The sequence below is a fragment of the Ictidomys tridecemlineatus genome, chromosome 11 (assembly GCF_052094955.1).
Source record: "Ictidomys tridecemlineatus isolate mIctTri1 chromosome 11, mIctTri1.hap1, whole genome shotgun sequence".
In the NCBI taxonomy this organism is placed as follows: domain Eukaryota; kingdom Metazoa; phylum Chordata; class Mammalia; order Rodentia; family Sciuridae; genus Ictidomys; species Ictidomys tridecemlineatus.
In genome coordinates, this window is record NC_135487.1 from 126491483 (window position 1) to 126500818 (window position 9336).

General features: G+C 61.2%; 3 protein-coding genes across 6 annotated transcripts in view; 2 read left to right on the forward strand and 1 right to left on the reverse strand.

Annotated features, from left to right (window-relative positions):
• Smg5 (SMG5 nonsense mediated mRNA decay factor) overlaps window positions 1-1501 on the forward strand; it is a 29126-nt gene extending 27625 nt beyond the window's left edge. For both annotated transcript variants that reach the window (XM_005331382.5, XM_078027384.1), the window contains one exon: window positions 149-1501. In XM_005331382.5, the coding sequence (XP_005331439.2) occupies window positions 149-232 (84 nt within the window). In that variant the 3' untranslated portion in view covers window positions 233-1501. The remainder of the gene's footprint in view (window positions 1-148) is intronic.
• Window positions 1502-1641: 140 nt separating this feature from the next.
• On the forward strand, window positions 1642-6633 carry Paqr6 (progestin and adipoQ receptor family member 6). Of its 3 annotated transcripts, none has more exons than XM_005331381.5 (8): window positions 1642-2478; window positions 3527-3602; window positions 4012-4139; window positions 4223-4428; window positions 4529-4655; window positions 4971-5067; window positions 5223-5373; window positions 5705-6633. In XM_005331381.5, exons 2-8 carry the CDS (start codon window positions 3552-3554, stop codon window positions 5977-5979), a joined length of 1035 nt encoding a protein of 344 aa, XP_005331438.1. In that variant the 5' UTR covers window positions 1642-2478; window positions 3527-3551; the 3' UTR covers window positions 5980-6633. The 3 variants fall into 3 exon arrangements, with proteins under 3 accessions (XP_005331438.1, XP_077883515.1, XP_077883514.1); XM_078027388.1 differs by lacking the exon at window positions 1642-2478 and adding an exon at window positions 2889-3008; XM_078027389.1 differs by lacking the exon at window positions 3527-3602.
• A 98-nt stretch (window positions 6634-6731) lies between these two features.
• Bglap (bone gamma-carboxyglutamate protein) lies at window positions 6732-9278 on the reverse strand. Its single transcript, XM_005331380.5, has 4 exons — window positions 7602-9278; window positions 7393-7431; window positions 7157-7226; window positions 6732-6997 (listed from the first exon to the last, which is right to left on the reverse strand). Exons 1-4 carry the CDS (start codon window positions 7663-7665, stop codon window positions 6865-6867), a joined length of 306 nt encoding a protein of 101 aa, XP_005331437.1. The 5' UTR covers window positions 7666-9278; the 3' UTR covers window positions 6732-6864.
• Window positions 9279-9336: the final 58 nt, after the last annotated feature.

Consider the following 9336-nt stretch of genomic DNA (forward strand, 5'->3'; position numbering starts at 1 on the left):
CTGTGGGGAAGCAGACCTGAATGGCATCTGTCCTCAATCTCCCAGGCAGATGTCCCTTCCCCTGCCACACCCCTTCTCCAGATCCCAGCAGCTGTCCCACAGTTCAGGAGGCCAGGCCTCTTCTACCTTTCCTTCCCTCATTCTGCAGGCAGCCCTGCAGGCCGCTGCCCATGCCAGCGTGGACATCAAGAACGTTCTGGACTTCTACAAGCAGTGGAAGGAGATTGGTTGAGGCTGACCCGAGGCCCTGCAGTGGGGCTGACACCAGATCTCTCCTGCTCTCCCCGGCAGCCGGCACCGCCACCTGCAGCCACCCCACCAAACACAGGAAGGAAGCCCAGCTGTGCGGAGCTGAGGGAGGGCCCAGGAGCCAGCTGGGAGGGGGGGTCCCTTGTTGCCAAGATGATGTCAGGAAAGTGAGGAAAGTTCTTGGAGCAGGAGAGGCCTGGGCTGGGCTCCCCGCCAGCCTTCCTGTCTTGACCCTCCTGCTGTCCCCTGAGCAGGTGACAGGTGGCAGGCATAGGTGTCTGCGTTTCATTGGAGTTGTTCCTGGACCTCTTGAGGGGAAGGGACAGCAGAAGGGGCCCTTCGTTCTACCCGAGGTACAGGTGGAAGGGGCCAGGCGGTGGACCCTCTGGGCCCTGGGGAGAGTTGAGTACTACAGGCATCGGTGGCTCTTTGCAGACCCTTTCCCTCCTCAGGGACCACCCATCTTCCTTCATCTCCCTTGGGAGGCAGGACTGCTCTGGAGCCAGCTGTGGGGCTCTGAAAGCAGGGCCTGGAGCGCGGTGTGGCAGGGGTGGGGTCTGTGTCCCCCCTGTTGCGGGAGCCACACTCCCAGTTGCCCCTCTTCTGTTCCCTGTCTGCCTGTCTGGCTTCCAGGGCAGGGGCAGCCCCACGTGGGGCTCAGGCAGGCTGGCCTGTACCAGCGGTGGTTCTGTGCCACCAGCCCACTGCTGTGCTCTGTGCCCTTGGCTGTTGCGCTGGGGCAGGGTGGAGTGCAGGCTGAGGCCACTCCTACTGTCCCAGGGAGGGCCAAAGACCAGCCGCCAGCATTCAGTGGGCCGTAGAAAGGGGAGGCCTGCGGGAGCCGCCAGCCAGGATCACCATCCTGATGGGCTTCCCTCCCTCAGGATTAAAGGTCTGGTGGGCTGAGAATGAGCCGGCTTTTGGAGTGTCCAGGTGACCATGTGGGAGCAGAGATCATGAATAGCTCAGGGCAGTGAATGTCGCACCTAGGAGTGGGGGGTGCTGGCCCGGATGCCTCGGCCCTCCCCCCAGGCTGCAGTAGAGCAGGGCTGGGGGCTGGGGAGGAGGGTCTCAGTTCTGCCCCCAGCCCAGCCAGCGCTGGCCTAGCTTCCTGAACTGCTGAGAGGAGAGCTGGCTTCTGGCGGCCACCTCTAAGTGTGTGTCTGGAAACCTGGGGAACAGTCATCCCCACCCCCAGTTCTTGGCAGAGACTGAGACTAAAGCATCATTTAATAAAGACCCCCGAGCCCGAGCCTGTCTGCCAGAGTCTCACTGGGGAGCTGGGGTATTGGGGATGCTTCTCAAGCGCACCTCAGGAACGAAGTCCCTGGAGATGGCTCTGTGATTGTCACTCTTTGACCTCATGGCCCCATGGTTTCCTCCCAGGACAGGCCCAAACAATAATTTTGCCCCCCGCAGTGCTTCCTGGGTTGGGGGGGAACGGAGCCCTGAAACCAGCCTCAGTGCCTGTCCCGAGGGTCAGCACCCACATGACCCTTGTGTTTGGGGGTAAACAAGCTTGGCACATCTGTCCCTGCGGGGAGGTGGCCCCTCCACAGTCAGTCTGCTCCGAGCACCTCCCAGACACCAGGTGCTGAGAGGCTGGAGAGGGGTTGGTGTTTCTGAAATGCTGTCAAAATCCTAGGGGTTTGGAGCAGGCACAGTGGCACACACCTGTCATCCCAGCACCCTCCAGAGGCTGAGGTAGGACCCAAAATTCAAGACCAGCCTCAGCAGTTTAGTAAGACCCTGTCTCAAAAAAGTAAAAGGCTGGGTCAGTTGTTCGCACCCTGGGTTCAACCTGCTACCAAAAAAAAAAAAACCCTCTAGGGTTTTGGATCCCCTTTTTGGGCCTGAGACTAAACTGTCCACATTCCTTGGACAACTTGGAACCAGGGTGTGCTGATGAGAGGGGACTGGAGTCCACACCACCAGGGCCTGCCCCAGCCAGTCTGCACAGCAAGGCGGGTCCTGCTGGAGGGGCCACTGTTCGCAGGAGGCTGAGTGAGCTGCCTGCTAATGGGGTTGGGCCACCCCGTGCTGCTCCCTAGAGGCTGGACAAGGCTGGGATTGTTCCCTGGCTCCCCCTTGTCTCCCCACTCTCCGCCCAGGCCTGGCCCGCCTCCCCAGCACTCTTCTCCCGTCAGCCTGGCTGAAGGAGCCTGGGACTCCGCCTGAGGAGCCCTGGGTGGCGGAGCCACCAGCTGAGGAGCAGCCCTGCAGCTCTGGGTAAGGAAGCTCAAGACCTGGGCCCTGGCCCTTCCTCTTCTGGGTTCCAGGTGGTGTCCTGGTTAGTGTCCGCCCGACCCTTCATTTCCGTGGCTGAGAGCTCCAAACCCTATTTCTGAGGACAGGGATCCTGAGGGGAGACAGACCCTGTATCATCTCACCTTCCCCATGAAAGGAGGTGGCAAGTGACACCCTGGGGGAGCCCTTTCTGTTCATGTGGGGTGCAGGGACCAGACACCCTTGTTCCCAGCCAGGCCTTCAGCACCCAGTTCCCTGAGGACCCAAACTGTTGAATGACACAAGTAGAGGCCTGGGTGAGGCTCAGACTTGGCAGGAAGAGGGGTGGGGCTGGCCGGCGGAGTTGCTGGAAAGTTTTGGCCTGGGGACACGGGGAGTGTCCTTTTCTCCCTCTTGGGTGCCCGCCCACCTCCAAGCCCATCCCCTTGGCTGGTGCCAAGGAATGCAGGGGACAGGCAGCCTGAGAGGCGGGCGGGGCAGCAGAGCCGCAGCCACCCGGAGGCACTGCACAGGTCTGGGATGAGGGGCCTGGGGCTCAGGAGGGGCAGGGACCCTGAGTATCCCCTGGGCACAAGTGTAGTCCTCAGAGAAGACCAGGACCCTAATTCCTTGCCCACTGGATGGCATCCTTCTTCCCGGGAGTTCCCCCAGGGCAGGTTTCAGTGCTTCACCAGGCACCAGGGCTCTCTGCTGGAGGTGGCACTGAAGCCTCCGCTGGCCTCCAGGTGTCAGGGTCCTTCCCGAGGCCAAGAGAGCACTAGGGGGCCGACTCCAGGGGATGGGTTGACAAGGGCCCTCTGCTCCAGGCTGAGGCTGACAGCCTCTCCAGTGGGGAGTGAGAAAGGCAGGGCTCTGTGGGGCTCCCTGAGGGAGCCGGGCCAGCCTACCCTGGCCCGGAGGAAGCAGCCGGTGGCCAGCAGCCACCACGCAGGTGCTCCGTCCTGGGCTGAGTAACCAGGTCTAGCCTGAGACCGGGGGAAAGCGGCCTGTGGATGGGCTGGTCCCTGACGCTCCCCCACTCTATCTCCAGGTCCACGTGGAGCTGCCGGGCCACCATGCTCAGCCTCAAGCTGCCCCAGCTCCTTCGAGTCCACCAGGTTCCCAGGGTGAGGGCCTCGCCCACCAACCCTCTCTCCCCAGAGAACTGTGGGCGGCGTTTTTCTTTGGCTCTTGAGGAGAACCCCCTGCAGCAGTTTCCTGTCCTCTTGTCCCCTTCGAGGAGGCTTGCCCTGCTCTCTGAGCGTGGGCCCCTCCCTAGAGCCCACAGCGCCCCCATTCAGACTCCTCTAGACTGCCCTGTGGCCTCTCCACGCCCATCTTGTCCCCCGTCCTGGCTCTTCTGTTTCTCATCTGTTCTGTGGGTACTGGGGCCATTTAAGATGGGGGTCAGATTTAGTTCGTCTTTGGGGACCCGTGACGTCGCGCGCATCCTCTTCACCGGCTTCCAGAGGTCTTTGGCGGACGGAGCGGGCAGGGCACAGTGACTGCCCCTCTCTCCCTCCACCACGACCCCAGGTGTTCTGGGAAGACGGCATCATGTCGGGCTACCGGCGCCCCACCAGCTCCGCCTTGGACTGTGTCCTCAGCTCCTTCCAGATGACCAACGAGACGGTCAACATCTGGACCCATTTCCTGCCCACCTGGTGAGGGGCGCTCTGCTCGAGGGCGCAGCCTGGGCCGGGAGCGCGGCGCGGGTGGCGGCCTGAGCCCAGCCCTCCCGCCGCAGGTACTTCCTGTGGCGCCTCCTGGCGCTGCTCGAGGGCCCGGGCTTCCGCGCCGAGCCCTACCACTGGCCCTTGCTCATCTTCCTGCTGCCCGCCTGCCTCTACCCCTTCGCGTCGTGCTGCGCGCACACCTTCAGCTCCATGTCGCCCCGCGCGCGTCACATCTGCTACTTCCTGGACTACGGCGCGCTCAGCCTCTACAGCCTGGGTGAGCAGGCGTCGGGTAGCGGCAGGAGGCGGGGCAGGGTGGGGGACCTCGGGAGGCCCGGGCGCACGGGCCTCAGCTCCTGCCCCCCACCTCCCCGCAGGCTGCGCCTTCCCCTACGCCGCCTACTCCATGCCGGCCTCCTGGCTGCACAGCCGCCTGCACCAGCTCTTTGTGCCCGCCGCCGCCTTCAACTCCCTCCTGTGCACTGGCCTCTCCTGCTACTCCCGGTGGGTGCTCCGGCGCCGCCCCTGGGAAAGGGAGGGCGAAGCCAGGCCGAGGGACAGGAGAGGAGAGCAGGGAGGCCACAAGCCAGCCCTTGCGCGCCGGCACATGCCCAGCTGTCTGTTCATTCCACAGCCTCCCAAGAGGCAGGTGTCCTTAGCCCCATTTTACAGACGTGGCCATTTACATAGGGAGGCATGCGACCTAAGGGCTTTCCTAGCCACTAAGCTTCATCGACACCCATTTGGCTCCAGCTCCCCTTGCCCTTCTTGATCCCTGCCGGAGCCAGGAATGGCGACCAGCCTGTCCGTGTCTCCCAGGTTCCCAGAACTAGAAAGTCCTGGGTTCAGCAAGGTCCTCCGCACGGCGGCCTTCGCCTATCCCTTCCTGTTCGACAACCTTCCACTCTTCTACAGGGTAAGGCTGCCGGCCTGCCCGGCTTCCTCCTGACCCGTCTCCCCCAGCCCTCTCCCTGCTCTCCAGGCTCAGCACCCTGGCCAGGTCCCAGACCCATCTCCGACTCCGACTCCGCTCAGAGGCCCTCTCCACCAGCCATGCTTTTCCTTCGCCAGCTGGGGCTGTGCTGGGGCCGGGGTCACAGCTGCGGACAGGAGGCGCTGAGCACCAGCCACGGCTACCATCTCCTCTGTGCCTTGCTCACTGGCTTCCTCTTTGCCTCCCACCTGCCAGAGCGGCTGGCGCCTGGGCGCTTTGACTATATCGGTGAGGATATGCCCGGTTGGCCCTGGAGGAGGCCAGGGAGACAATTTCCCAGAGCAGGAGTGAGCTAGGTAGAGACTTCACAGCCCAAGGGTGGACGCAGATGCCAGGAAGGACACACCCGTCCTCTTACTTGGGCCCTTCCTCAGAAACAGCAAAACTAATACACTATGCAGGGGCTTTATGCCAATCAGCTCAGTCCCCCTTCTAACAATTCTGGGAGTCAGGGTTTCTTACAGGGGAGGAGGAGGACAGGTGACTTGCCCTGGGTTACAGAGTGGGTCAGTGAGCCTGGGGAATGGGTGTGTGCCTGACCTGCCCACCCTCCCTCCAGGCCACAGCCACCAGCTATTCCACATCTGTGCAGTGCTGGGCACCCACTTCCAGCTGGAGGCGGTACTAGCTGATATGGGATCACGCAGAACCTGGCTGGCCACCCAGGAACCCCCACTGGGCCTGCAGGGCACAGTGGCCACCCTGGGCCTGGCAGTGGCTGGGAACCTGTTCATCATTGCTGCCTTCACAGCCTCCCTGCTTCGAGCCCCTGGGACCTGCCCCTTGCTGCAAGGTGGCCCGCCAGAGGGGGGAGCTCAGGCCAAGCAACAGTGAGACTCATCCCTGACCTTGGCCTGGAGGGAGGCAGAGACCAGGACCCAGTGCTGATAAGGTGGGGGCACATCTGAGCCTGGAGCCAAGAGTAGCTGAGGAGAGAGGGAGGGCAGAAGAGAGGAGAGAAAGACGGAGGGAACTGGCAGAGTGCGAGGGCCATGAGGGGCTCTTGGAGGGAGTGGGGTAAGTGCTGAGGGTCTGTGAGGGGAGATGGGAGGAGATGCGTGTGTCCAGGTTGGAGCTGCCTCCGGGCCCTGTTGGGGGCTGAAGCAGGGAGTGTCGGGCCCTTTCACCTGGCCCATCTCTGGTGCTCCCCGAAGTCTCCGCTCAGCCTAGAACTGACTTGACTAACCTAGGCCTCTCCTGAATGCTTGTTAACCAGCCAAGGGCCACACATTGGCTCCCCACCCCCCAAAACGAGGTAGCACCTTCTTTGCAAGCAGCTTTTTGCTTAGAGATGAGTCTGTCCTGGTCACAGCTATATACTCAAGATGTCCAGGCCTTCAGGGGCTGGTGTGTTTGCTGTGTCATGGCTGATTCAGTGGACTAGTGTGGGAAGGGTGCTGGGCCAGAGCTGGGAAGCCTAGTTAGCCTTAGGAAACCACCTTCCATGCTTTCTGGAACAAAGCAGCTACAATAAATAAACAAACAGGACTTCGGGATGCACTTTCTGGGACTGAAGAAGGTGACCTTTTCTCTCCACTTCATCCACCAAGCCCCTCCCCCCACAGACTGGACAGACTCACAGCCCATCAACTCCTTCTCTGGACTTTATTTTGGACCAGCTGGGATGCCCACACTGGCAGGGCAGAGGGACCGAGGGGGAGGCGAGGGAGGAGTCCTGGCGCAGAGCCAGAGCCGGGCTGCCACGGCCAGCACAGACACCTAGGCCGGGGTCCCGTAGAAGCGCTGGTAGGCGTCCTGGAAGCCGATCTGATCAGCCAGCTCGTCACAGTTCGGGTTGAGCTCACACACCTCCCTCATGGGCTCCAGGGGATCCGGGTAGGGAGCTGGGGCTCTGAGAAGTCCCACACGGTGGCATCACTCCTCATGCAATATGCCCACCCCCTATTCCAACTGCACACAGACTCCAGAGTGCTTACCAGGAGGGATCCCCTGCCCTGTCCCTATTAAATGCCACTCCCTACCATGGCTTCTCCCAGCACATCCTACTTACCCCAGCCCATTGTCCACGAAGCGCCTGGGTCTTTTCACCACCTTGTTGCCCTCCTCCTTGGACATGAAGGCTGTGGAACGTGGAGAAGAGGGCAGGGGTCAGGTGGTTCCAGGCTTGGGACAATAAGTAGGGGAGCAGGCAGGCCTTCCCGACAGGCAGGAGTCAGCAGGCGACAGGGAATGGGACTGAGGGGTGTAGGGCAGAGGGGGTGCCAGGAGCCCCTACCAGGCCCATACCTGTATCTTTGCCAGACTCTGCACCACTGGGCTTCGCATCTGCAAAGAAAAGGTGCCCAGCTCACCCCTGGCTCACTCCAAGGGCCCTCATCCTCCTTCCCCTACTTCTCTGGTAGCTTATTCTTCCCGCTTCTCCCTCCACAAGGACAGTGTGGGCCTGCAGAAGGGTGTCCAGACTGGAAGAAAAGGAGAGAAGTGGGGGTACTCACCTGCCTGACCAGCGAGGCAGAGTGCAGCCAGGGCCAGCAGGGCGAGCAGTGTGAGGGTCCTCATGGTGTCCGTTGGCACTGTCAGGACTGCTGCTGGAACTGGTCTGCCTCTTCCCAACTCCAGCACTCTTTATACCACCCCAGAGATGAGGGGGCTACGCCCACATGGTCAAGCAGGGCACGGGGAAGCGGCCAGGGCTAATTGGGGGTCATCTGCCCTGGCTCTGTAGGCCAAACCCCAAAGGATACTGTGGTTGGGAGTGATGAAGGAGGACAGCCACAATCAGAGGCTGCCAGGCTCTTGACATCACCCCTGGCCCCTGCCCTAGGGGGCTGCCCAGATCCCTATACCCTTCTCCATTCTGTTGAGACCGCAGCCTCCGCCCGAGTCCTGGCAGGGATCTAAGTGGAACCGAGAGAGGAAGGGGGTGCTCAGGTCTAAAATAGGCTCCAGAGCTCCAGCTCTCTCAAGGCCTATGATTTGCACTGTCTGCCCGGGGGCAGGAGCCAAACCTAGGGAGGGAGTGCCAGCAATGGCCTCATCCACCCAGCAGACATCAAAGGCAGGCGTGGTGTGGGCCACTCAACTGCTTCAGGAACAGAAGGGGTCAGGGCAGCACAGATCCAAGAGTCAAAGCCAACAGAAACAGTAGGGCTGGGTGTATGAGGACAGCCTCTTCATTTCTGGGCAGGCCAGGTGGCTAGTAAGTTCCAGGTATGAAAGGGCACTGAGGTAGGGGACCCAGCAGGGAGGGCCTTGAGAAGTGTAAGACAGAATGCATCTCTGGGCTCCTGACCCTCGATTCTCCTCCTACCCCTGCAGCCTCCCCAAGGTTAACAGCCTCAGGGAGGGACCTGCCTCCCCCAGTCCTCCAGGAAGGCCCGCAGGTCCCAGCCTGAAAACCCCAGCCCACAGCTGAGAGCTGCCACTGCCTCCAGCCAGCCTAGTGAGGAAGGGTGGCCTGGCTGACCTGTGTCCTCACTCACACCCCTCGGGGGCTGGAGGCCGCCTGCCCACTCTGACAAATACACACAGCACTTGGTGAGGTGGCTGCACAGGACGGAGGCGTCTGGATTATTAATGCCACAGCTCCACAGGGCAGAGGAGGGCAGAGGGAAAGATGAAGCTTGGGCTGTGGGTGGGGAAAGAGGCAAAAGCAGGAGCCACTCTGATGTCTTCCAATCTGTCCTCAGTGCTTCTGAGACAGACCCAAACCAAGCTTCTGTCCAAGGGGCTAGGGTGTGGCCCATACCAGGGCAAAAAGCTTTGCCCTCCACCCAAAACCGACCCCCTTCCTCTCCGGTCCTGGTGGCCCTGGCTGGAGAAGAGCACAGTGGAGAAGCAGTCATGAGTCTCATTGTCCTGAGGCCCAGCTATCCCGGAGGCCTCCACTATGGACACTTTTTTTTTTTTTTTTTGAATTTTAACATTTATTTATTTTTTCTTAGTTCTCGGCGGACACATCTTTGTTGGTATGTGGTGCTGCTGAGGATCGAACCCGGGCCGCACGCATGCTAGGCGAGCGCGCTACCGCTTGAGCCACATCCCAGCCCCCACTATGGACACTTAATCCAAATGTCAAAGACAAGGTAGGATGGGCGAAGAGTGACATACTCTTGACAGCTCATCCTGACTTTGGGGGACCCAGGTGTTCCACTTTCTGTGAAAACGGGGCTCTTCTGCCCTTGGCACATGATGGTCACATACAACTGCCCCATCCAGCCTGGACTGACC

Bases quoted from the DNA above. Each gene is read 5' to 3' on its own strand.
- Paqr6 (XM_005331381.5), top strand. From the start codon at position 3,552: ATGCTCAGCCTCAAGCTGCCCCAGCTCCTTCGAGTCCACCAGGTTCCC. The intron at 3,603-4,011 runs GTGAGGGCCTCG...CCACGACCCCAG, and splicing joins GAGTCCACCAGGTTCCCAGG to GTGTTCTGGGAAGACGGCAT. The intron at 4,429-4,528 runs GTGAGCAGGCGT...ACCTCCCCGCAG, and splicing joins GCTCAGCCTCTACAGCCTGG to GCTGCGCCTTCCCCTACGCC.
- Bglap (XM_005331380.5), bottom strand. From the start codon at position 7,665: ATGAGGACCCTCACACTGCTCGCCCTGCTGGCCCTGGCTGCACTCTGC. The intron at 7,227-7,392 runs GTATGGGCCTGG...CACGTTCCACAG, and splicing joins AGAGTCTGGCAAAGATACAG to CCTTCATGTCCAAGGAGGAG. The intron at 6,998-7,156 runs GTAAGTAGGATG...GGGACTTCTCAG, and splicing joins TTCGTGGACAATGGGCTGGG to AGCCCCAGCTCCCTACCCGG.